This window comes from Saccoglossus kowalevskii, chromosome 7 (assembly GCF_978046115.1).
Source record: "Saccoglossus kowalevskii chromosome 7, keSacKowa6.1, whole genome shotgun sequence".
Classification (NCBI taxonomy): Eukaryota; Metazoa; Hemichordata; class Enteropneusta; family Harrimaniidae; genus Saccoglossus; species Saccoglossus kowalevskii.
The window spans coordinates 40,334,618-40,347,044 of NC_140647.1; the positions used below are offsets into that span (position 1 = coordinate 40,334,618).

General features: G+C 39.9%; 1 protein-coding gene across 2 annotated transcripts in view; it reads right to left on the reverse strand.

Annotated features, from left to right (window-relative positions):
* Positions 1–1,615: 1,615 nt before the first annotated feature.
* LOC100369920 (uncharacterized) overlaps positions 1,616–12,427 on the reverse strand; it is a 72,908-nt gene continuing 62,096 nt past the window's right edge. For both annotated transcript variants that reach the window (XM_085501564.1, XM_085501563.1), the window contains exons 8-9: positions 3,940–4,167; positions 1,616–1,987 (exon numbers count right to left, since the gene is read on the reverse strand). In XM_085501564.1, coding sequence (XP_085357690.1) covers positions 1,798–1,987; positions 3,940–4,167 — 418 coding nt within the window. In that variant the 3' untranslated portion in view covers positions 1,616–1,797. The remainder of the gene's footprint in view (positions 1,988–3,939; positions 4,168–12,427) is intronic.

A 12,427-nucleotide genomic window follows, 5' to 3' on the forward strand; every position in this document is an offset into this window, starting at 1 on the left:
ATTACAGAGTTGATGATATAAGCGATACTTATCATTGAGCTAATAAGAAATAATATCCTGTTTGTCTGGTCAATTCAGGGGCGTCGTCGGTGCTTCATGAATTGGTTTGGCCCGCGCAAGTGCGGATGGCACAGGCTGAGATGTGCACGAGAGGGGAGGGACTGTACGTAAACATTCTAAAAACTTTCTTAGTGTATGTGTGCAAAAAAAAAAAAAACGTTCGTGGTTACAGGGCTTGTAAACTTCTTATTTTTGTCAGCGGAAACAGAGGTGAACTACCGGTAGGTCAGTTACGAGAAGGGAAAAAAGATGGTTTTCTCCCCATTTTCAATGGCAAGACAAACCAAGCTGTGGGTACTGGCCTAGATTAGTTTATTGGCGGATGTGAAGGGCCTGGTTGGTCATGATAACATGAAAATAGCAGGGTTCGTTCGAGGGGGCTCGTCAACAAATACGTCCCAGACAATATGTCGAGTATGCTTCTCGAATTTAATATATGACATTCTCGACAATTTAAACAAGCAGCCTCTCAGCTGAGATAGCTCCGCTGTTAGCAATGCACATTTCAATTAAAGAACAGAAGATATCATTAGAAAATGAACAATATGTATAGTATCAAGCAATGGGACTTGCTGTCTTCAACAAGAATTCAAAAATATCACTTTTTACCAAAAATTACAAAAATATTCACCAAAATTAGAGAATTAAAGATATCATTACAAAATGAACAAATCTGAGAGAGGTCCACATGTAGTACCTATATATGTAATATCAAAGCAATTGGACTTGCGGTTTTTAACAAGAAGTCGGAAATATCACTTTTTACCAAAAATGACAAAAATATTCATCAAAATTAGAGAATTGAAGATATCAACATGAAACGAACAAACCTAAGAGAGGTCTACCCAAGGTACATATACACCAAGTATCAAAGCATTCAGGCTTGTAATTTTCAAGAAGAAGTCGAAAAAGTAAAACATTGACACGGATGACGACGACAGACAATCACTCATATGATAAGCTCCGCTCGACAAAGTCGACAGTGGAGCTAAAAATATAACTGTATCTTGAAATAAATAAATTGAAAGATACCGAAAAAAATGTTATGTTCCCTGAAATATATCCCGGCAGATTGTTCACTGTAAAAAATGCATGCGTGTCCGTGTTTTGTAACGTATGTTGCACATATGTTCATGTATAGTTAGCGTTGGGCAACTGGGTATGCCTGCCTGTGTTACACAGCCGTATCACAAAGTTTTTTTTTTTTTTTTTTTTTTAAATTTGTTGCCTTTTTTTTCATGTTGCATAACGTCACTATTGCCTAGCTGACAAGACATATTATGGCAATCATGGTTCTGTGCGATACTACATGTATACATTGTGTAGGTCATTCAAATAAACCATGATGCGCTGTTTAGTACAAGCACGGAACTAAATAAGAAGCTCCATGATGCAAGTAAGAAAACTGCTTTCATAAGATTGCGGGTGGGTGAGTGTTAAACGCGGTTCAATAAAGTCGTAAATAGCGTAATGCATGATGTTAGCTTACGGAATTAACACCTTCGGTTGAAATGATAACAGCTGTGTACCAAGTAAACTGGGCAGACCATGCAAATTACATTTCCTATGATGCACTCCCTGGTTTTGCGGAGCCACGCTTTAACAATTTCATGATTAAACACCAAGTACATTGCATTAAGTTTAACAACTAAGTAGAATGAATAAATACATTTAAATAATAATAATTATACTAATTAGTAATATCCTTCCTATAGTTGCCAAATTATAGCCACTGATTTAACTTGAAATTGTACTATACATGGAACCTATATTACTATACTGAGGACCTCTGCACAGATTGGCTTGAGGTCCACATGCAAGTTTTTCTTTCTTTTTTTTACTTCTCTCGATGGGACCCGATACATTTTGTGCATCTGGGCCATGTTGTAGCTCTGGATTAGGACCAAGCTGTACTGTGTATTCAGATCTGTAACATACAATGAAATATAATATTACTATCATAGTATTTGAAAAAATACTTAAAACATAGTTAAACTACATTGTCCTTTATTGGTATTTTTTGAAAGTGTGAAAGATTTTGTGTTCAGTGCAATTTACCCTTTATTTCATCAGGGGCATACCTGAAATCATGAACTGAACAAGCCATGCATGGCACAGTCCCCGTTTGTTATCAAATTTAAGATATATAGTTTTGTTTATAGTAATATAGCTGGAATATAACCATGTCAGGAATATGATTATGATGATTGTTTTGCTCTGGAACAGCATCAATTAAAACAAAATCAGCCATTTTGAATACATGTATTCATCTATAACATAATGAATATATAAAATTTGAACATAATCAGTCAAAGCGAGTCAGAGATATGGCTCTAGAAGCCCATTCATTAAAACAAAATGGCTGCCATCATTTTGAGTCTTATCTGATATTACAGTTTTTATGGTATAAATGTATGTCAGGCTCCTGAAAAAGACAGGAGAGACAATAGTGACATTCGGGCTGATAGAAACTGGCACATACAAATAGGATTGTGACAACACATGTACTCCGTCTAAATAAAATATGATCATCATTGTATGGTTTATGACAATAGCAATTATGGCTACCGTTAAAATCCTATTATAAACCGCGGTTTATATTACAATGTATCAAATAAAAAATTGGGATCAACAGCTCAAGTTCGGGGTGCGGTTTATATTAGGGACATATTGCAATCACTAAATGGGCGTGGTCATTTTTTCCCCACATCACTCGCACAAAACAAACAATACATCGTACAATCTTTTGAATATAAGCGTAACTCCAATTTAGATGTCCGGGAAGAGTGATAAGCCTCAGGTCACAAAAAAACTGTTTACATGAAAAAAAAAAATACATTTAATGTAATATGCATTTTTTTTTATTTTCTTCGTAACGGAAAGTATATTCTGACAGGAGTTTCAAATGAAAACAAACATTAATGCATTGCTTTATAGTAGAAAATGATCATGGTACGGCACTAAAAAGTACAGTATCGTGGCTACGGTAACGCAATCCGGCCATGCTTCGGCTCACAAGTGAATAACTTACTTGTTTTCGAACTGTTAAAATTGTTGATTATTACTCAGTAGTGATTATAACAACGCACGAAAATTAAATTCGTTGAATTGTTATCAAATGCAAGTAAAATTCAACTTAGTTTCACCGTAAGCGAATTATTTCGGTCACATGTAAAGGATCGATGCGACATCCGCCATGTAGTTTGAATGCACACGAGACATTACTTGACCGATAGGTCAAGTCGCTAATTAACCAATCAAAACGCTGGATGGTGCCCACGTGTTCAAATTACCTCAGTTCATTTAAATATGTTAATGACAGATCACCGACTTCATGGTGAACGAAACCCGGAAGCGATTTACGGATAAAGTAGTGCGATCTTTTGGCTTTGATTTCCATGGGAAAACGACGCGACTTTTTTTTTTTTAAATCAAGAAATTAGTTGTTTTCGAAAGATAAACTGAGCATTGAAAAAGAATTTAACAGTTTTTCGGTGAGAACAGCTCATTGTCGAAAACTTGCGACACACGGACGTATTCAAAAGGAGTATTGACACAAGTTGTCACAAGACAAAAGCAGTTTCACTGCGTGTTTGACATCCTAAACACTACTGAACAATAAAGAGGTGTGAATATTTTTAGGCACGTTGTCGAAACAAAATGAATAGGATTAGGAACTATGTACCAGCTCGTTGAAACAAAGTCGGTCACGGTCTTGTTGAATTGGGGGTGCGGTTAGTAATAGGTACTTTTCATGTTTTCAATTTTTGTTGAGAACTCTTTAACACTGAAGCCGAAATTGGGGGTGCGGTTACTATTTGGTATGCGGTTTATAATAGGATTTTAACAGTACTTTCTTTTGTATCATCTTGAACTCACATTAAGTGTTCTCTACTGGGTCCTTTCACCAGGCAAGAGTCATGACCTGATGGTTTGCAGCACAGCAACGACTTGTATCCTCCGACTATAGTTTCATATTGCACCACAACAGGCCTTGCTACATGTGCTTGTATGGGTCTTGTACGAGTCATAGATGTTACAGCAGGTCTGGAACTTGAAGATGATACTGTGGATGGTCTGGAAATGGATTCTTCTTCTTCACTGGAACTAAAATGACAATAATCAATAGTATCATTATATATTTTATCAGATGCTGTGGCATTGCATGGAGAGACCAGCACACAATTTCAAAGCAATGACATTGCATGGAGAGACCAGCACACAATTTCAAAGCAATGACATTGCATGAAGAGACCAGCACACAATTTCAAAGCAATGACATTGAATGGAGAGACCAGCACACAATTTCAAAGCAATGACATTGCATGGAGAGACCAGCACACAATTTCAAAGCAATGACATTGCATGAAGAGACCAGCACACAATTTCAAAGCAATGACATTGAATGGAGAGACCAGCACACAATTTCAAAGCAATGACATTGCATGGAGAGACCAGCACACAATTTCAAAGCAATGACATTGCATGGAGAGACCAGCACACAATTTCAAAGCAATGACATTGCATGGAGAGACCAGCACACAATTTCAAAGCAATGACATTGCATGGAGAGACCAGCACACAATTTCAAAGCAATGACATTGCATGGAGAGACCAGCACACAATTTCAATGCAATGACATTGCATGGAGAGACCAGCACACAATTTCAAAGCCATGACATTGCATGGAGAGACCAGCACACAATTTCAAAGCAATGACATTGCATGGAGAGACCAGCACACAATTTCAAAGCAATGACATTGCATGGAGAGACCAGCACACAATTTCAAAGCAATGACATTGCATGGAGAGACCAGCACACAATTTCAAAGCAATGACATTGCATGGAGAGACCAGCACACAATTTCAAAGCAATGACATTGCATGGAGAGACCAGCACACAATTTTAAAGCAATGACATTGCATGGAGAGACCAGCACACAATTTCAAAACAATGACATTGCATGGAGAGACCAGCACACAATTTCAAAGCAATGACATTGCATGGAGAGACCAGCACACAATTTCAAAGCCATGACATTGCATGGAGAGACCAGCACACAATTTCAAAGCAATGACATTGCATGGAGAGACCAGAACACAATTTCAAAGCAATGACATTGCATGGAGAGACCAGCACACAATTTCAAAGCAATGACATTGCATGGAGAGACCAGCACACAATTTCAAAGCCATGACATTGCATGGAGAGACCAGCACACAATTTCAAAGCAATGACATTGCATGGAGAGACCAGCACATAATTTTAAAGCAATGGCATTGCATGGAGAGACCAGCACACAATTTTAAAGCAATGACATTGCATGGAGAGACCAGCACACAATTTTAAAGCAATGACATTGCATGGAGAGACCAGCACACAATTTTAAAGCAATGGCATTGCATGGAGAGACCAGCACACAATTTCAAAGCAATGACATTGCATGGAGAGACCAGCACACAATTTCAAAGCAATGACATTGCATGGAGAGACCAGCACACAATTTCAAAGCAATGACATTGCATGAAGAGACCAGCACACAATTTCAAAGCAATGACATTGCATGGAGAGACCAGCACACAATTTCAAAGCAATGACATTGCATGGAGAGACCAGCACACAATTTCAAAGCAATGACATTGCATGGAGAGACCAGCACACAATTTCAAAGCAATGACATTGCATGGAGAGACCAGCACACAATTTCAAAGCAATGACATTGCATGGAGAGACCAGCACACAATTTTAAAGCAATGGCATTGCATGGAGAGACCAGCACACAATTTCAAAGCAATGACATTGCATGGAGAGACCAGCACACAATTTCAAAGCAATGACATTGCATGGAGAGACCAGCACACAATTTCAAAGCAATGACATTGCATGAAGAGACCAGCACACAATTTCAAAGCAATGACATTGAATGGAGAGACCAGCACACAATTTCAAAGCCATGACATTGCATGGAGAGACCAGCACACAATTTCAAAGCAATGACATTGCATGGAGAGACCAGCACACAATTTCAAAGCAATGACATTGCATGGAGAGACCAGCACACAATTTCAAAGCAATGACATTGCATGGAGAGACCAGCACACAATTTCAAAGCAATGACATTGCATGGAGAGACCAGCACACAATTTTAAAGCAATGACATTGCATGGAGAGACCAGCACACAATTTCAAAGCAATGACATTGCATGGAGAGACCAGCACACAATTTTAAAGCAATGACATTGCATGGAGAGACCAGCACACAATTTCAAAGCAATGACATTGCATGGAGAGACCAGCACACAATTTCAAAGCAATGACATTGCATGGAGAGACCAGCACACAATTTTAAAGCAATGACATTGCATGGAGAGACCAGCACACAATTTCAAAGCAATGACCAGCACACAATTTCAAAGCAATGACATTTGCATGGAGAGACCAGCACACAATTTCAAAGCAATGACATTGCATGGAGAGACCAGCACACAATTTCAAAGCAATGACATTGCATGGAGAGACCAGCACACAATTTCAAAGCAATGACATTGCATGGAGAGACCAGCACACAATTTCAAAGCAATGACATTGCATGGAGAGACCAGCACACAATTTCAAAGCAATGACATTGCATGGAGAGACCAGCACACAATTTCAAAGCAATGACATTGCATGGAGAGACCAGCACACAATTTCAAAGCAATGACATTGCATGGAGAGACCAGCACACAATTTTAAAGCAATGACATTGCATGGAGAGACCAGCACACAATTTCAAAACAATGACATTGCATGGAGAGACCAGCACACAATTTCAAAGCCATGACATTGCATGGAGAGACCAGCACACAATTTCAAAGCAATGACATTGCATGGAGAGACCAGCACACAATTTCAAAGCAATGACATTGCATGGAGAGACCAGCACACAATTTCAAAGCAATGACATTGCATGGAGAGACCAGCACACAATTTCAAAGCCATGACATTGCATGGAGAGACCAGCACACAATTTCAAAGCAATGACATTGCATGGAGAGACCAGCACATAATTTTAAAGCAATGGCATTGCATGGAGAGACCAGCACACAATTTTAAAGCAATGACATTGCATGGAGAGACCAGCACACAATTTTAAAGCAATGACATTGCATGGAGAGACCAGCACACAATTTTAAAGCAATGGCATTGCATGGAGAGACCAGCACACAATTTCAAAGCAATGACATTGCATGGAGAGACCAGCACACAATTTCAAAGCAATGACATTGCATGGAGAGACCAGCACACAATTTCAAAGCAATGACATTGCATGAAGAGACCAGCACACAATTTCAAAGCAATGACATTGCATGGAGAGACCAGCACACAATTTCAAAGCAATGACATTGCATGAAGAGACCAGCACACAATTTCAAAGCAATGACATTGCATGGAGAGACCAGCACACAATTTCAAAGCAATGACATTGCATGGAGAGACCAGCACACAATTTCAAAGCAATGACATTGCATGGAGAGACCAGCACACAATTTTAAAGCAATGGCATTGCATGGAGAGACCAGCACACAATTTCAAAGCAATGACATTGCATGGAGAGACCAGCACACAATTTCAAAGCAATGACATTGCATGGAGAGACCAGCACACAATTTCAAAGCGATGGCATTGCATGGAGAGACCAGCACACAATTTCAAAGCAATGACATTGCATGGAGAGACCAGCACACAATTTCAAAGCAATGACATTGCATGGAGAGACCAGCACACAATTTTAAAGCAATGGCATTGCATGGAGAGACCAGCACACAATTTCAAAGCAATGACATTGCATGGAGAGACCAGCACACAATTTCAAAGCAATGACATTGCATGGAAAGACCAGCACACAATTTCAAAGTCATGGCATTGCATGGAGAGACCAGCACACAATTTCAAAGCAATGACATTGCATGGAGAGACCAGCACACAATTTCAAAGCGATGGCATTGCATGGAGAGACCAGCACACAATTTCAAAGCAATGACATTGCATGGAGAGACCAGCACACAATTTCAAAGCAATGACATTGCATGAAGAGACCAGCACACAATTTCAAAGCAATGACATTGAATGGAGAGACCAGCACACAATTTCAAAGCAATGACATTGCATGGAGAGACCAGCACACAATTTCAAAGCAATGACATTGCATGAAGAGACCAGCACACAATTTCAAAGCAATGACATTGAATGGAGAGACCAGCACACAATTTCAAAGCAATGACATTGCATGGAGAGACCAGCACACAATTTCAAAGCAATGACATTGCATGGAGAGACCAGCACACAATTTCAAAGCAATGACATTGCATGGAGAGACCAGCACACAATTTCAAAGCAATGACATTGCATGGAGAGACCAGCACACAATTTCAAAGCAATGACATTGCATGGAGAGACCAGCACACAATTTCAATGCAATGACATTGCATGGAGAGACCAGCACACAATTTCAAAGCCATGACATTGCATGGAGAGACCAGCACACAATTTCAAAGCAATGACATTGCATGGAGAGACCAGCACACAATTTCAAAGCAATGACATTGCATGGAGAGACCAGCACACAATTTCAAAGCAATGACATTGCATGGAGAGACCAGCACACAATTTCAAAGCAATGACATTGCATGGAGAGACCAGCACACAATTTCAAAGCAATGACATTGCATGGAGAGACCAGCACACAATTTTAAAGCAATGACATTGCATGGAGAGACCAGCACACAATTTCAAAACAATGACATTGCATGGAGAGACCAGCACACAATTTCAAAGCAATGACATTGCATGGAGAGACCAGCACACAATTTCAAAGCCATGACATTGCATGGAGAGACCAGCACACAATTTCAAAGCAATGACATTGCATGGAGAGACCAGAACACAATTTCAAAGCAATGACATTGCATGGAGAGACCAGCACACAATTTCAAAGCAATGACATTGCATGGAGAGACCAGCACACAATTTCAAAGCCATGACATTGCATGGAGAGACCAGCACACAATTTCAAAGCAATGACATTGCATGGAGAGACCAGCACATAATTTTAAAGCAATGGCATTGCATGGAGAGACCAGCACACAATTTTAAAGCAATGACATTGCATGGAGAGACCAGCACACAATTTTAAAGCAATGACATTGCATGGAGAGACCAGCACACAATTTTAAAGCAATGGCATTGCATGGAGAGACCAGCACACAATTTCAAAGCAATGACATTGCATGGAGAGACCAGCACACAATTTCAAAGCAATGACATTGCATGGAGAGACCAGCACACAATTTCAAAGCAATGACATTGCATGAAGAGACCAGCACACAATTTCAAAGCAATGACATTGCATGGAGAGACCAGCACACAATTTCAAAGCAATGACATTGCATGGAGAGACCAGCACACAATTTCAAAGCAATGACATTGCATGGAGAGACCAGCACACAATTTCAAAGCAATGACATTGCATGGAGAGACCAGCACACAATTTCAAAGCAATGACATTGCATGGAGAGACCAGCACACAATTTTAAAGCAATGGCATTGCATGGAGAGACCAGCACACAATTTCAAAGCAATGACATTGCATGGAGAGACCAGCACACAATTTCAAAGCAATGACATTGCATGGAGAGACCAGCACACAATTTCAAAGCAATGACATTGCATGAAGAGACCAGCACACAATTTCAAAGCAATGACATTGAATGGAGAGACCAGCACACAATTTCAAAGCCATGACATTGCATGGAGAGACCAGCACACAATTTCAAAGCAATGACATTGCATGGAGAGACCAGCACACAATTTCAAAGCAATGACATTGCATGGAGAGACCAGCACACAATTTCAAAGCAATGACATTGCATGGAGAGACCAGCACACAATTTCAAAGCAATGACATTGCATGGAGAGACCAGCACACAATTTTAAAGCAATGACATTGCATGGAGAGACCAGCACACAATTTCAAAGCAATGACATTGCATGGAGAGACCAGCACACAATTTTAAAGCAATGACATTGCATGGAGAGACCAGCACACAATTTCAAAGCAATGACATTGCATGGAGAGACCAGCACACAATTTCAAAGCAATGACATTGCATGGAGAGACCAGCACACAATTTTAAAGCAATGACATTGCATGGAGAGACCAGCACACAATTTCAAAGCAATGACCAGCACACAATTTCAAAGCAATGACATTTGCATGGAGAGACCAGCACACAATTTCAAAGCAATGACATTGCATGGAGAGACCAGCACACAATTTCAAAGCAATGACATTGCATGGAGAGACCAGCACACAATTTCAAAGCAATGACATTGCATGGAGAGACCAGCACACAATTTCAAAGCAATGACATTGCATGGAGAGACCAGCACACAATTTCAAAGCAATGACATTGCATGGAGAGACCAGCACACAATTTCAAAGCAATGACATTGCATGGAGAGACCAGCACACAATTTCAAAGCAATGACATTGCATGGAGAGACCAGCACACAATTTTAAAGCAATGACATTGCATGGAGAGACCAGCACACAATTTCAAAACAATGACATTGCATGGAGAGACCAGCACACAATTTCAAAGCCATGACATTGCATGGAGAGACCAGCACACAATTTCAAAGCAATGACATTGCATGGAGAGACCAGCACACAATTTCAAAGCAATGACATTGCATGGAGAGACCAGCACACAATTTCAAAGCAATGACATTGCATGGAGAGACCAGCACACAATTTCAAAGCCATGACATTGCATGGAGAGACCAGCACACAATTTCAAAGCAATGACATTGCATGGAGAGACCAGCACATAATTTTAAAGCAATGGCATTGCATGGAGAGACCAGCACACAATTTTAAAGCAATGACATTGCATGGAGAGACCAGCACACAATTTTAAAGCAATGACATTGCATGGAGAGACCAGCACACAATTTTAAAGCAATGGCATTGCATGGAGAGACCAGCACACAATTTCAAAGCAATGACATTGCATGGAGAGACCAGCACACAATTTCAAAGCAATGACATTGCATGGAGAGACCAGCACACAATTTCAAAGCAATGACATTGCATGAAGAGACCAGCACACAATTTCAAAGCAATGACATTGCATGGAGAGACCAGCACACAATTTCAAAGCAATGACATTGCATGAAGAGACCAGCACACAATTTCAAAGCAATGACATTGCATGGAGAGACCAGCACACAATTTCAAAGCAATGACATTGCATGGAGAGACCAGCACACAATTTCAAAGCAATGACATTGCATGGAGAGACCAGCACACAATTTTAAAGCAATGGCATTGCATGGAGAGACCAGCACACAATTTCAAAGCAATGACATTGCATGGAGAGACCAGCACACAATTTCAAAGCAATGACATTGCATGGAGAGACCAGCACACAATTTCAAAGCGATGGCATTGCATGGAGAGACCAGCACACAATTTCAAAGCAATGACATTGCATGGAGAGACCAGCACACAATTTCAAAGCAATGACATTGCATGGAGAGACCAGCACACAATTTTAAAGCAATGGCATTGCATGGAGAGACCAGCACACAATTTCAAAGCAATGACATTGCATGGAGAGACCAGCACACAATTTCAAAGCAATGACATTGCATGGAAAGACCAGCACACAATTTCAAAGTCATGGCATTGCATGGAGAGACCAGCACACAATTTCAAAGCAATGACATTGCATGGAGAGACCAGCACACAATTTCAAAGCGATGGCATTGCATGGAGAGACCAGCACACAATTTCAAAGCAATGACATTGCATGGAGAGACCAGCACACAATTTCAAAGCAATGACATTGCATGGAGAGACCAGCACACAATTTTAAAGCAATGGCATTGCATGGAGAGACCAGCACACAATTTCAAAGCAATGACATTGCATGGAGAGACCAGCACACAATTTCAAAGCAATGACATTGCATGGAAAGACCAGCACACAATTTCAAAGTCATGGCATTGCATGGAGAGACCAGCACACATTTTCAAAGTCATGTAGCAGCAGCAGACGTATACAAGCACCAGGAATAATCAAAGAAAGCTTAGAAATAACTCCTGTGTGCTGAGAGTATTGAAGACACATTAAAAATTAATTCAAAATTACTTGTACACGAGATATTGATGGAAAAGCTGAAAACTAATTATGTAAATCAGGTAACTAATATAAACAGAACAGAACAAAAAAATTATGAATTATTATGCTAATTAGAGAATTAATATGAACACATTTTAACCCAAAATTAATCTGGCCTGTCTATTGTCCTAGAGCATTT